The sequence below is a fragment of the Perissodus microlepis genome, chromosome 18 (assembly GCF_051167445.1).
Source record: "Perissodus microlepis isolate ML-2025 ecotype Zambia chromosome 18, ASM5116744v1, whole genome shotgun sequence".
NCBI lineage: Eukaryota > Metazoa > Chordata > Actinopteri > Cichliformes > Cichlidae > Perissodus > Perissodus microlepis.
This window is the reverse complement of record NC_140478.1, coordinates 25288011-25303705: the sequence shown is the minus strand read 5'-3', so window position 1 is coordinate 25303705 and position 15695 is coordinate 25288011. Positions and strand designations below refer to the sequence as shown.

Below are 15695 nucleotides of genomic sequence, written 5' to 3'. Positions count from 1 at the left end.
TGACAAAGTTTTCTAGCCAGCTTTAGAGCTCAATTTGCCGCGAGGTCGTTCCTCTGCCATCACAGTTTACTGAGAGACATTTCCTCAAGGCTAGCACCATGTGATTGCTCTGTAGGGACACTCAGCCCAATCTCTTTTTCAAATACATACTTTATCTCTTCCTAAAGATGGTTTACAGTCTGTCTGAGCTACAGTGTTGCAAATCAAATATGTTTATACCCAATCTGAACAGCCAATACAACATCCTGGGTACCTGTTTAAAATAGGGGAAAACAGTCTATACTTTCAGGCAGCATCTCTATGTTGTTGCTCATGAACAGTGCCAATAGTTGTACAACAAAAAAAAAAAAAGGGAAAGCACAAACCTTGAGACCTCGCTCTCCCTCACAGTGCTTTCAATCATGCCACAAAATTGGTGTTAACATCAGGTTGTCAGTTTCAGGAAGTTGCTGAACAGTCAAACACAGACACCCCTAATAGGACATCAGAAATATGTCGAGGTAGGAGTGATTTCCAGATCCATCTGGCAAGCAGTTCACACAAAGAAGAAGAAGAAGCCTTTTTCTGTGTTCTTTTGTCAAATGCTGTGGGCATGACCAGCGGTATATGGACAACCTGTGTTTTTGGCCTTGTTTCTACAGGATTCAATCTTTCAGCATGACAATTCCCTTGTGTACAAACCTGGAGCTATTAACAAGTTGTTTTTGAGCATGATGTCTGGCCTTCACGCAGCCCTCACCTCAGACTAACCCATTACCTTTGAGGTGAACTACCAGAGAAACTTTGGCAGCCAATATCTCACCAATTCTCCTGCGGCTGATTGAAAGAAACCTTGAGCAGGCAGGGCCGAAAACCTGAAACCAGAAATCTGGATGATTGTAGTAGCTTGTTTAATGCTATCCAAGGCTCACAGCTGTGGAAATTCACTATCCTCTTTCAAATGTGCTTATTAAAACTCATTATTTGATGGAATTTTCTAAACTACTTCTCACTTTCTTAGATTGTTTTTGAAAGTAGCTATTACTATTAATTATGGGTGTATCTGTTTATAAACAAATACACTGGTGCAGATGTGGAAAGCATGTGGAGCTGCACAAACACAGTATTTGAAACATATTTTGGAAAAATATGAACGTAAATAAAACCTAAAGACCTTTATTTCTCACTTTCTTCCAGGTTGAAGAGGAGGAAGAAATCGGATACGCCGAAGGAAACACAGAAAGTGAGTTGAGGAAATAACTGACATTTGATTTTCAGTTTAAAAAGGAGCAAAGTAACACTCTCCCTACTTTTCCACCATAGTCCCTTTTGCCTTCTTTCATAAAGCCAGCAGTCGACTCAGTCTAGCATTTCATCACAAAATGTTTCATCTCAGTAAATGCCAAGTGTCGTGTAACCATTTTTCACCACAATGAACCGCTTCCTGCAGCCGTGTGTGTGTGTGTGTGTGTGTGTGTGTGTGTGTGTGTGTGTGTGTGTGTGTGTGTGTGTGTGTGTGCGCGCGTGTGTGTGTCAGCACTGTTCTGCATCAACAGTATTGATTGTGTAATACGAGGGGAGGCTCGTCTGTTGATTCACTGTCGCCACTTAGACCTGATGTTTATCTCGTTATCCAACAATACAAACTATTTTCATTATTATGTTACTGGTATGATTCTCGCTACCAACCCAGCCATGGGGAAACCGTGCGCCAGTGTACTCATGATAAATGAGGAGGGTTGCGTCAGGAAGGGAATCTTTGCCAAATCAAGCATGCAGCTCATCAGGAATGTGACTTCTGTAACGGATCATTCGGGCACTGGGTTAAGGACGACCACCCCCTGTGCTGTTTTCAAATAGGGTGGAACTGCTGGCCAAAGGCAAGGGGGGGGGGCGGCTTTTCAGATACAGCAAGAGGAAAGGACAGGAAGGAATAAGAGGAGGTTGAGAATAGGAACTTTATATTTAGTGACTGATGTAGTACATGGAGACACGCAGAGGGTTAGTGACAGAAGAAGATGCTAGGGACAGGATGGAGGCAGATGATCCCCTGTGCCAAATGAAAGAAGAAGATTTTTGCTACCACTTGATATTTTCTATTTGGATTTAACAGTTTTTTCCAGTGATTCAGCCACAAGAGTTATAACTATTAGTGAGCTGTGCCTCCACGAAGTATGAATTTACCAGGGTGATGTCATTGCAATTGCCAAAATCATAAAGTTGATCAACTGTGCAAAAGCAGTGTGTCTGAGCACACCTGTATTTACTGCGTGATAAAGTTAGAAGGTTACAGCTTCTGTTTCATGTTAACAAACTGCCGCTGTTTACAAAATGTTTTTCCTCTGAAAACTAAACAGGAAATATTAAAACGCACAAGTCAAATGGTCATAAATTCAAAAGCAAATGCTTATCGCTTTAACTCTGTGCACAAGTATTGCTCACAAAACCTTTCCTACTTAGCATTCGGGGTACTGCATGGGGAAACTGCAAACATATGCTTAATTAAAATTCTGTGGTAGGGTGTAACAACAGAACACACACCATCAGCCAATCACAAAAGGAGGAAAAACACAGGAAACGAATCGGCCACACACAAAGGGAGTCTCACCCTGATTGCACATGCTCGATTCCTCTCCTCGTGAATTAGTCCCCTTAGGGGATGAACAGACAACAGGAGAGAGATGTCGTCAGCTAAATAAACTGTGCCATTACATGTTTTGTTATTACTGCGGCTGTATTGCATGATTTCAGTGCTCAGAGCATGTTTTATATTTATGGACACTTTTAATTAAGCCTGCATTGCTTAAAAAAAAAAGGTGTTGAGGTTTACTTGTGATGATCAAGGTCAGGTTAGGAGGACAGAAAATGGGCCTTAGAGACAGAAGTACAAGTATATGGGTGTGTGGTTCTGAACCACATGTTAAACTGTGATTTTCTTCCCTCTGACAGGTTATTCTACAGAACAGAAGAAACCAAAGGTCATCTTCATGATGGGTAAGAGCTGACAACATGGGCAGCACGGTGATAGTGAGCAGCTGCTGATTGTTCATCAAGCTGCTAGTTAATAATTTACACTCTCTCTCTCTCTCTCTCTCTGTCTCTCTCTCACACACACACACACACACACACACACACACACACACACACACACACACACACACACACACAAACAAGTCAGACTAGGGAGGAAGTGACAGATATCTTCATCTTACTTGTGTCTGTCAGTAGACACTTAAACTGATGCATGTCTACAGTACTTAGAGTTCAACAGCGGTTTGACATTTAGCAATTTATTAGGCACACATAGCCTAAATAAGTCCTCCTTTCAGAGAAATTATGATGACGGAAAGCACGAAGTCTAACGTTACTGATTTGCATATAATTGCACTCTTGGGGCCATTTTCTCAGATGGTGAGAAGACCCAGATCCAGGACTGACAGGCAGGTTTAAATAATGAAAAGCAGGCATTAACTGGCTCCAGAAAGCACATGAAATACAAAAAAGGGGAAAAAAACAAACAAACCAAGAATCTAAAGGGGCACGAGAAGCCTGGAAAGGGAGATGCTGACACGCTGGAAACAAACAGGGGGAAAAGAAAAGTGAACAAGATTAGATATGATTGAAGAATGACACATATTTGGAAACAATCAGGAAATCAGAAGGACGACAAAGAGAAGTTAAAACACAGGAGACACACAACAGGATGAATTACCAAAATAACACTGCAAAAAACAAATTAAAATTAAAGGAACACTTTAAAAAACACATCAGATCATAATGAGGAAAAAAAACATGATGTAGCAGGTTCGTCTATTTTGCTGAAATAATTTTTTGTTTGGTGTTAATTACCCTCTGCGCCCTGTACGCTCTTTCACCTCCATCAGAGACACTATAGCCAGCTCTGCATCCCCGTTTTTGTTATCCTCTCCGTGCGCCATCTGCATCACTTGCTGTTCGCGACAGTAACCCACAGAACGCCCGGAGGTCTCACAAACTCAGGTGGGATACTGTCGGTCCAATCCGAAGTAAAATCCGGGTTCAGGCAGATGCCGATGTCTATTAGTTCCTGATGACTAAAAGTGATTAGTGCAATGCTGGAAGATGCAACAAAAGGCATAAAAAACACAGAAAGGTGCAGAGTAGTAGGAGCGCTGTGCTGTTGCATACGTCCGTATGAGCTGCCATCTAGAAAAAAAATAATAGTATTGTCCCAGAGGTGTTTTACTGGATTTAGATTAGGCAAGCATGGGGGTCAGTCAGTGGTGTCAATTCTTTAATCCTCCAGGTACTGTCTGCGTACTCTCACCACCTAAAGCCGGGAACTATGGTGAACCAGGATGAACCCAGCACACACTGCAGCATTGCAGCTAGATTGTTGTTGCCGACCTGTAGAGGTCTGCCTCCATGGTGACCCACCACCAAACCGGTCATGCTAAATGATTTTACAGGCAGCATAACGTTGTCCATGCCTTCATCATCTTACAATTTAAAGTGTTTTAAGGCCCGTGTTGTTGTGATTTGGTGCTATGTAAGCATTTTTTATTGTGCCGGACTCCGTGTGCTGTTCATCTGCTCTCTGCAGCATTACATGGATTTCATTTTTAAAAAGTAGTGCATGCAGAATTTTTCTTTTCTACCATCTTTTTTCCATGATAGACGAGATCTAAGAGAAGTTTATATCATTTTGTCACCAAACAGAATAATTATCTGTACAAATTGGTTAAAATTAACTAGGTTAAGCTTGCCAAATGTAGGGATTCACTGTTTTGTTTTTTTTGTTTTTTTAATCTGGTTTATAACCACGAGGTATATAAACCCAATATTATCTGTGTCAAAGACAATATATCTGATGGATGCTGTTAACCATGTTGTTAATCAATTAACGGATTCAGATAATGTTAATACAAGTAAAAACGATCACATTAATCAGTGGAAATGGTGTTTATAAGTTGCCAATCTCCTCCATGTGGAACAACCAATATCTTTGTCAGTATTTTTTTATTAACTTGAATCTGCATTGTGACTCTAAAGGCAGCTCTCAGATCAATCTCGTGTGCAAATATATACGCCATCTAAGTAATATTTGTCACAAAATAGAAAAATGCATCACTGCTGCTTCCAATTTGTGCTCAGTGTTACTTCCAGCCCCTAGAGGAAGAGGTTTTCAGTTTTTTGTGATCAATTAGTATGCCATGACAGTACAGTGAGGCACTGTGGCTCAGTCTGCTAATTGAAGACACGACAGACGTGCAGGTTAATTAGAGATCTGGGACACACAGACCCTCCATTAACCACCGTCAACCCTGCTACCATGGAAAAACACTAAAGATACGGTCACCAAAAGGTTATTTAATCAGTAGTCTGAGTGTGTATGTGTGTGTGCGCTCTCTATCACACCCATATATCAGTGCTAAAATCCCTTTTCATGGACTCTCAGGACAAATCCAGACTGATCTGAATTAACACCAGTTTGTCGGAGGATTTGAAAAATAGACGCTGAGCCAGACCAAAAGCTTTTTCACAGCAGCAGCAGATAATTGGAGGAAAATGTCACCCACAAATGCAACAACTGTCACCTACACTCAGATGTGTCTCCCGAACAAATTTTATACCGTATAATGAGAGGTCAGCCAATCAAGATAACATTTAAGATTTCACTCCATTTATAACAATCTGCGACTGTGCTGTCAGGAAAATAAAATAGAAAGTCTAATTTATTAAAACAGAAGTTATGTCACAGTTTGGATTTCATTCTTTCACAGCATCAGTTTATTCTGATGTTACTACCTGCTTTAAGATTAGCAGTTATCCTCAAGCTTACAGGAAATACAAGCAACTTGCAAATCATTATATCCTAAACGTATTTAAAAACAGAATAAAGAGGGAAAAATTTGAAAACTGAGTAATTTGGTTTTTTGTTTGTTTTTTTGTATTTTTGCCATTTTAATTTGATGCCAGCAGCATATCTCAAACAAAAGCTGGAGTAGGAACAGCAAAAGACTAAATAGGTTAATAAGTAACATTATTGCAGATGAAATGAGCATCCGTCATTACTCTGTGACAGACTGCATGGACACACTATAAAGCCAGTAAGACGTCAGGGATATCAATCTATCCAGTTAGAAAACAGAAACGACTGCCTGTCTTGGTGCAAGTCAACATGATAACAAGTTAAACAACAAGGCAACCCCCAAAAAGTGAATGGTTTTGCAGTGCAATGTCAACAGGACATTGCACTGTGATTGATTGTGATGCCCTTATGACTGATTTTTCTCTAGTTTTCCTTTATGACCATTGTCACTTCTTGGATGTGACTGTTGAGACAGTGGATGGTATCCTGGAGGATCTTTTCACAGACCCGGATCAGCGGATCAGTGAGCTCCTGGACCGTTCTATTCAATTCAATTATGTTATATTTTTAGTACCAAATCACAGTCTTTACCTGTGAGGTAACAATCAAACGGCCCTCTTTGAGCAAGCACTTGGCGACAGTGCTTGCTAACAGGAAGAAACCTCAGGGAGGGGTCGGGGGCAGAGGAGAGTCTGTGGCACTATTTGACAGCGTCCCTTGCACCAATGCTTGACATCCCAGAGGTTGTCTGTATACTTCATGTCTACAGAACTTGAGGGACAGTCAATGGCGTCTATGCCTTGATCATCTAAAGAGGAGCACACTAGCAAAAAGAAGAGAAAAAGCATCTGATGTGCTATAAACACAGTTCAGAAGCATCTGTCACAAATGCGTGAAGGCATCATTAATGCTGAACGATATATACAGTTTTTAGTTTACTGCCATCCAGACAGTGTCTGTTTTGCATCCTTCTTATTTCTATTATTTGCTTCTCTTTATTAGCACATTGCTGAACCACATTCTGCAAGTATTTCACAGCATTGGCCCTTACAGAAGCCTATGACATGTCGCACACCGTCCACAGTTGGTGCATTTTGAAACAAAAGCTATCACAATGGAAGCCTCGAACTGTTGAGCAGCTGAAATCATTTATTTAGTAGTGTGAAAGACACACTCACAGGAGCTGAAGTCCTCAGTTCCCAGATAGACAGATACTGAACTATGTATTAAATTCAGTTTAACAGCATAGACATCTTAAAAGAAGAGGTGATGCAGCACACTGAGAAATCGACTCCTTTCCCCATTTTCATGATCATCACAAGGATAAGTTCAAAATGAGCACATGTTTTTTATAAGAAAGAAAAACATCTTTGAAATGCTGTTTTTTTTTTTTTAGGTCTAGATTTCATTTTTAAAGAATTCTAGAATTTAAATCATTTGCAAATCACTGCCTTCTGTTTATATTTACATTTTACACAGCCTCACAACTTTTTTCTGGCTGGCAGCTGTTGAATAAAACCTTCACCGTTCTTGTCTGATTTCTCTCATATCTTTTACCACCCACTGTTCTGCCTGCAGGTTGCTCATAGTGTTGTGTCAAGCAAAGTAGCAGGAGCTCTGTGAACCCTTATGAATATGAGCACGTCATGTATGTATGAAAGGCAACGGACATGTTTCATTTTTTGTTTGTTTTTTACTTTTTTTTTTTTTTTTTAAAAAAGAACAGGCTGATATGAAAATAAAACAGCACTGTCTGCGAGGGAAATCGTCCGTCAACCTTTCCAGGTGACTTTTCTGCAATATAGGAACTCAGATTTATTTTTCCAGTTGTTTCTGGACCACATCAGTAAGATGTGGGCTGGAAAAATGAGCTGAAAAATGCTGAATTACTCTGTAAGCATCAGAGCATCAGTACAAGTGATCACTTTCATTTGTTAGATTCATTGTTACTTAGTTACTTACTCATTGTTTGAAAGCCTCGTCTTTATTCCTCTCTCAGTTCATGAAAATTTAAAGCTTACTTCATTGTGGAGAGTGATGTCAGTGTTGCAGCAGGTTCCAGTTCATGGCAGGCTTGAGCCTTAGTGACAGGGTGACAGTTTGGGTCTTCTTCCACACCTTGGCAGAATAACGTTGTTGGAACTGATCTCTGAATCTGCAGTTTTTTTAGAAGCGGCTCTGCTGAGTTGGACAATTGTAATCTCCTTGCAATTAGTTCCTCTAATTTGCAACTGCAAACAGTTGCCAAATGAAAAGAAATTCAGCGCAATCATTGGGAAACCATCATCACCACCAAACACCATCCTGTTTTTTATCTAGTGTGACTGGCAGTCAGTGAGTTAATAAACTATATAAATAAAAATAAAGTATATTTTCATAAAACCACTAAGCCTTTTAACAAACTGCTCTTTGTTGAGAGGCTTAGGGACATTCAATTAATTAACCTAAACGGAAAACCATCAAGCTTAAGATGCTTATATGACTTTAAAATGGTCTGTAATGGGTTTTTTTAATTATGTTCGGTCATTAAATGCTGCTACAGTCATGGATGCTCATATTTAACATGGTCAAATCATGCAAAGCTACCACAGAGAAGAGAAGAAGAAAATCATAGAGCTGCATATTACTTTAATTGGTCCCCATAATGTTTTGTCATTAATAATATTAACCGATTTATTCTGCTGTATTTTCAGCAGTTGTAGGTTTTTAAAGAGTGCTTTCAAACACCCAAGTTGTCCAGCACTTCCCTTCAAGAAACAACTGCAGGGACGAAAGGTTGTCTTTCCTGCCCCGTCAGATGTCATTCCAACTTTGAAAATACCGACTCAAGACTGCGTGACGCAGCCTGATGACTCCTCAGTTCTACATGAAAGTGTTGTAGCCTTTCACCATCCCCATCTCCTCCTTTTATCATCCAGCTTCAATGAAGCTGCTGCTGCTTCAGGGGAGATACAGGTTATCTCTCAGACTTATTAGGGGCTAAAAAAGGCTATCTCCCTATTCTCGGAAATCATGATGACAGCACCAGAGTGTCTTTACAGTGAGCATATCAAGCTTTTCCTTAATTTCACTCACATTCTGTGCTGCAGTGTTGGATGCTCATTTGAAAATAGATAAAATCTTAAATATAGAGGTTAGCGTATGTACAGGTAAACCCTTGGGCCAAAAGCTAACAGTGCTGGGGGGGTTTCTGTTTTTTTCCCATATGAAGTCACTTCAAGGGGCAGCCAAGTTTTCTTAAAGAGACGGTACACCAAAAGGGGGCAGAGGGAGCTATAAAACTGCTTGTTTTGGACAATGGATGAGGTACAATTTAGGAAAACTATTTGAACAGTTAATTATGCAAAGCTTCTCTAGTAGAGTCGAGGAATAACAATATAGAGCTGGAAATTAAGAAATTATGTGTAATTTAAGAAAAAAGATGGGGGGAAATTGTAATTACACCAATTCCAATATCTGCCATTTGCTGGACATATTTATGCTTCACATCTCATGTTTCCTTTGTTCTATTAGTTATATAATAGTATAATACTAGTGTTATTAATTAGCTAACCTACTGAACCTAAATATACAGTGCTGTGCATAAGTCTAGAGCCGCTCCACATTTCTTCATAATTTTCTTCCAAGGAGCCACAGTTTCTTAAAATCATTGAAGAAGTGAATCATCCTACCTAACTGAAGGGATGAACAAGTGCTGAAAAATTACAAAGATAACAGTTTGACAGGCATAAAATAGTATTTTTGCACCAACCAGGTGATTCCCAAAGAGCTTTTACCTGAAAACTTGGCATAACTCAGCATAGTGTGCCGTGGATCTTTAAAAAAATAAATAAATAAAAATAATCGGAGGAAACTCGACAAGTCCAGGAAATAAGAACCGATGGCAGGCCTAAAAAGAACTGACAGCAGATTAACAGTATCTGAAAGTCATGTCCTTAAGATTTTTTTTTAAAAGACACAGAACCTGAGAGATTTATCTGATCCTTAAGTTGATCCATCTACTGTTCACTGAAGCCTCAAAGATATGGTCTTGGTGGGAGCATGGCTTTCAAGAAGCCATTCTTAAGTGAAACAAAGAGAAAAGACTGAGATGTGTCAGGTGACACAAGAACTGGACGGAAAAATCAGTGGCAACAGGTCTGATGGAGTGATGATTCATTGGTTGAAGTGCTCATCAGTATGTACAGAGGAGGAGAGAGAGGTACAGCAGTGGGTGTCTACAGCCATCTGTAAAACATGGTGGAGGCTCTGTCATGGTTTGGGGCTCCATTTCAGCCAGTGGCGTTGGTGATGTTATCAAAAGTGATGCAATTATGAATTATGAAAGCATTGTCAGATTTTGATCCAACATGCAATGTCATCTGTTAAGAGTCTGTGTGGAAAACATGGGTGTCCTTTTCTAAGAGTACATATCAGGTCAGGTTTGAACTTTTGGTCTTCTGTATAATTCGGCCTTTTGTTTATATTGATGCTAAACCTGTCCACCTGCACATGCTGCTAAGAATTAAACACTTGAGAAGCAATAAAAGGAGGCAGAATACAGCAAACAAAAAGATAAAAGTCATTAATGAAGGCACTTACATTTTGTTAATTAAAAGTCAGAAGAGGAGACAGTTTTTCCTCTTTGACAACAGGATTGAATAAAAACTATCATCAAACTTGGCCGACAAGTAAAAGAATCCAATAAATTTGGGTACAGATACACCTTCTGTAAGTTAGCAAAATCTCCAAGCTCCCTTCAAGTTTAATGTGGATTTGCCTCACCAATTGCCTTGCATGGTAATTTGTGACTTAAAAATCCTTCTTGTGACAGATGGTTCATCTGATCACCTGCCAAGTATTTTTGGAAGTGGGTCCCATTAAAATACAAATTTTCCTTATATAGATGGCAAGAATCTGCCCGCTACTGCTACATACATCGCTGCACTGACTGCTCACCAACTTTCAAAGCTCCTCAGTTTGCAGCTTGACTTTTTTCCTCTTTGGTGCTCTTTAAATTCTATAGATCATTTCTGTGATTGTCTGAAGTGAGCGCTAAGTTAGATGGTGAGACCCAATGATCTGTTAAGAATATTTGAAAAAGTGCCTAGCTTTTTGGCGAACAATTTTTAAGAACTACTTTCCAGATGGTTCGGTGTAACAAACCATCTGCTGCATCGGGTTACCCATCCAAAAGTGTTCTGCAGAAGTGCTACGGGGGGGGGAAGCAGTGAAATACTAATGTGTGCATTAAAAAAGTGAAAAAACTGCTTGTAGTGTGTGATGCAACAGTGGTAATTTTGCACTTAGTGGGGCTGGCTGGAAACGAGTGTTATGGTGTTAGAGGATGCCATTAACAAGCAGAAACAACCCTGCTGAAGCTAATGAAGAAATTTCTAATGATATCTTTTTTCTTTTTTTTTTTCCCTTAAGGATTTACGGGCTTAATTAGAGAATCAGCTGATTAAACAGTCAGTCAGGTAATCAGCAAGGCACAGAAGATTAATTGATAACATACACTACCAGTCAAAAGTTTGGACACCTTCTCATTTAATGGTGTCTATTTTCATGACATTGTAGATTCTCACTTAAGGAATCAAAACTATGAATGAACACTTATGGAATTATGTAGTAAACAAAAGTGTGAAATAACTCAAAACATGTTTTATATTTTAGATTCTTAAAAAATAGCCACCCTTTCCTTTGATTACCACTTTGCACCTCTTGGCATTCTCTCGATGAGCTTCATGAGGTCGTCACCTGAAATGGTTTTCCAACAGTCTTGAAGGAGTTCAGAGATGCTGAGCACCTGTTGGTCCTTTTGCCTTCACTCTGTGGTCCATCTCATCCCAAACCATCTCGACTGGGTTTAGGTCAGGTGACTGTGGAGGCCAGGCCATCTGGTGCAGCACTCCGTCACTCTCCTTCTTAGTCAAATAGCCCTTACAACATTCTTTGTGGTTTTTTGGCCCAAACAAATTTCTCCTCCTTGTTGCTTTTCCTTAGCTGTGGTTTCTTAGCAGCTGTTTGACCATAAAGGCCTGATTCGCGCAGTCTCCTCTGAACAGTTCATGTAGACACGTGTCTACTACTGGAACTCTGTGTCGCATTTATCTGAGCTCTAATCTGAGGTGCTGTTAACTTGTGATTTCTGAGGCGACTTGGATGAATTTATCCTCAGCAGCAGAGGTGACTCTTGGTCTTCCTTTCCTGGGGCGGTCCTCTTGTGAGCCAGTTTTGTCGTAGCGTTTGATGGTTCTTGCGACTACAATTGGGGACACATTTAAAGTTTTGACAATTTTCCGGACTGACTGACCTCCAGTTCCTAAAGTAATAATGGAGATGTCATTTCTCTTTACTTAACCGATTCTTGCCATAATATGAATTCTAACAGTTGTCAAATAGGGCTGTCAGCTGTGTACCAACCTGACTACTGCACAACACAAATGATGATCCCAGAAAAAGAAGAAGGCAAATAAACCCATATAAGGCACACCTGTTATGTGAAACCATTTCAGGTGACAACATCATGAAGCTCGTTGAGAGAAGGCCAAGGTTTGCAGCACTTCCAACAAAACAAAGAGTGGCTACTTTGAGGAACTATAATACATATTTTTTGAGTTATTTATTAATTTTTTCTTTGCTACATATTTCCATATATATTCCTTCATATATTTGATGTCTTCAGTATCTACAATGTAGTAAAAATAAAGAAAAACCACTAAATGAGAAGGTGTGTCCACACGTTTGACTGGTAGTGCATGTAATTTAACACATACAGAATATAAATTCCAGAGGATTGTGTTGGTTTGTCATCTTTGCTCATTGTGAAACACAATGTGTAGATTTTTGTCGAATGATTAAAATGATGCAAGAACATTTTTCATTCTCAGTAATCATCACCAGATAACAGATAAATCATGTCAACATTTTGAGGAAAAAATTTGCACTCCCAGTCCATTTTTCATGTAAATTGATAAAGTTTCTTAACATTACCTATGAATGCTTTAAGGAAACATTATTTAGCAGGGCTGTATCTGTCTTTGCCTTGTTTTGTGCTCAACGTTTTCATCTCTGTCTGCTTCCATCTCTCTCTCTCTCATTTATTCCATCTGTCACTTTGGCTCTTACCGCGGACGCCACTGTGACAGTGCTGTTCACACATGGTAGGATGGTTTGGGCATCTCAAATCTCAGCCTCTACCAAACTGAGCGTTAGCAGAGAAACCAGAAGCAGAATTCAAACATGCCAAAGCACACAAAGCTGCAAATTCACTCTTTACTCGTGTTTTTTTTATGTTTCTGTTTAGGTTTAGATTATATTGATAAAAAAAAAAAAAAATGTGTGAATCTTTATGATTCTCCTGTGTTCTATCAAATCCACACCACATTATGTTATCACACTCATTTCCTGCTGCCCATTTTTAATGCTGGACTAAGCCATAGCTTTGCATGATTCAGTTCAAAGTAATCCTCTCGACCAAGCTGTTTCAGCTCCATTTAAGCCAACTTTATTTTGATTAGCTGCTTTAAACAGCAGCTGTGCTCGCACCCAGAACTCTGCGCCTAAGATGACCATACAGGCCAACTAGCCAACAACTGGAGACATGTCAGATATGATTTAAAAAAATGTTTTGTCACTGCTCCCAATATGACACCCAGTGCACCCCATACATTCTTAAAAACTCATTCTGAGAAGAGACAAAAGAATGACCCTAGGAGGACACTATGCAGCATCTCATGCTCACAAACACCTTAATTTAAGGATTTCCACCCCTGCTACTTATTTCCTCACAAAGCTCAGTAACCAGGATCCTGCAAACATTAATATAACATCATCTACACTGTGAAAAGTTATGCAGATAATATCATTTGTGTCTAAATATACTCGCCGTCTGGATGAGGCGGCAGCCTGTGAGGCTACAGGTTTGATAAAATTGCTTTATTTTTTTTATCAAATTTCTAATTAGTTGAACAAGTGACATTTTTTCTTAAAATCATGCATCAGTTTGTTTGTTTGTTTTTAAACTAATAATTCTATATATTACTCCTTCTCAAAGCTCAGGAAATAATCCAGCCTCAAAGGCTGGTTTCGAATATATCTGAAGACATTTTCATTTATGCAAGCTGTTTGCACCCTAAAAGCATGGAAATGTTTAACATGGCTGCAGTGCACACTGTGACACCTACTAAGAAAATGAAGTAAAAGTAAGAAGGAAAGTAAAACACTTCCCAAAGCTGTGACCTTTAAACTGGGTTCATCTAGATGATGTTCTCAGTGATGAAACCGTCTTCACACTCAGACAGTTCGCAGGGGTTTGACTTGCAAGACGAACTAACTAGAGCCACTAACAAGCTTCTCAAGGATTTCTGGGTCATTATTTTACATCCTGGTGGAGGTGTCTGTGCAGCGTATTGAGCCTGGCTAAATAAACGAAGGCGGTGTTTATGTTCTGAATGAATCCCTAGCCCTTCCTCCTTGATTTCTTTAGGGAGCTCTCTGATTTCAGTCGTTCCCCACCGTGCGAGCCTCACCTCGCTCATATCTGACCGTGCTCTCTAAGGAAATGGTGATGAGCGCACTTGTTTTTGAATTCAACTCGAGTTGAATAATGATGAATATGAAGCGCATCCTGAGTTTTATTACTAGGCTCAAGGCTAGCGCTGATAAATGACTGCTTCACACAGTTTCACGGCCACGTTATACAATTATACTTGCAACAACACCTGCGAGCATCACAGCAAGCCGTCAAACACAGAAAGTGCCCGTATATATTCTGACCTTAAGAAGTGAAAGCAGCTAAAATGTAATTACTAAATGAAAGCTGATTGGTTAGAAAAAAAAGTTTAACTCCCACTCTGATTTATCTTTCTCTGAATATGATGCTTTGTATGTTTATTCTGCCTTTTTAAGCACTCCACATTACTCTTTACTTTTTTAAAAGTATGCAGTGCTTTCCTTATTTACTCCTTGTGGAAAGTAATTGTTTTATTACCTCTGCATCACTCTGCAAATTGCAAACTTATTTCTGCACAAACCCCTGTCTTAATGAGGAGGGCATACAGATGATCTTTCTTTTATTATGCTGCTTAAATGTTATTGCGATGCTAACAGCAAAGTCAATAAAAAACCACTCCTAGAAGACTTCACAGAAAAATGCAGAAACAATTTTACCTTCCATTTTCCTTCTTAATAAATGTAATTTAATTGATTGTTTTTTGTTTTATCTGTTTATCAAGTCTGTTGTTATTGTTTTCTTTGTTCTTTAACTGTACCTTCTTTCGGACACACACACACAAACACTCATCGTCCATTTCTTATCATCTCCCTCCTTTATATTCTTCTGTCATCTTTCAATTTCCTCCTCGTCATCCTCTCCTCACAGGAGGTTAGTCTCAGTGATCATTCGACCGTGACGATATGGCCTTATTTCCACTTGTTTCTCTGTGTTTCTGTCTCAGGTGGTCCAGGCTCAGGTAAGGCTCTGCAGTGTGAGCGGATGGAGGAGAGGTTCGGCCTGCGTCGCGTCGCGCTGGGTGACCTGCTCTGCAGCGAGCTGCAGTCTAACAACGATAGGGGGCGCTACCTGCGGGACGCACTCGAGAGAGGAGAACAGTTGCCTGAGGTCAGTGTGGCAGTCCAGAGTGAAACAAGCAAACAATGAGGGGATTACTGAAGCTCACAAAGCCTAGAATTATAAACTGATTTGACTTTACATTGTTTTCATTTGTAAAAATCACATTTTGCATTATTAGCACAATAAATACTCCATAACTGTTGTGTGATTGAAAAATTCGACATATAAAAAAAGGGATTAACCGTAACCGTTTAGGATGAGGGTAAAACTAGATTCAACTCATCTGCAGTGCAAGTAAAAGAAAGTATT

The 15695-nt window shown here is 39.6% G+C and overlaps 1 protein-coding gene across 1 annotated transcript in view; it reads left to right on the top strand.

Annotated features, from left to right (window-relative positions):
• Window positions 1-15695, top strand: part of ak5 (adenylate kinase 5) — a 117380-nt gene that overhangs the window by 77276 nt on the left and 24409 nt on the right. The window contains exons 9-11 of the mRNA XM_084913654.1: window positions 1177-1222; window positions 2929-2973; window positions 15271-15434. Coding sequence (XP_084769780.1) covers window positions 1177-1222; window positions 2929-2973; window positions 15271-15434 — 255 coding nt within the window. The remainder of the gene's footprint in view (window positions 1-1176; window positions 1223-2928; window positions 2974-15270; window positions 15435-15695) is intronic.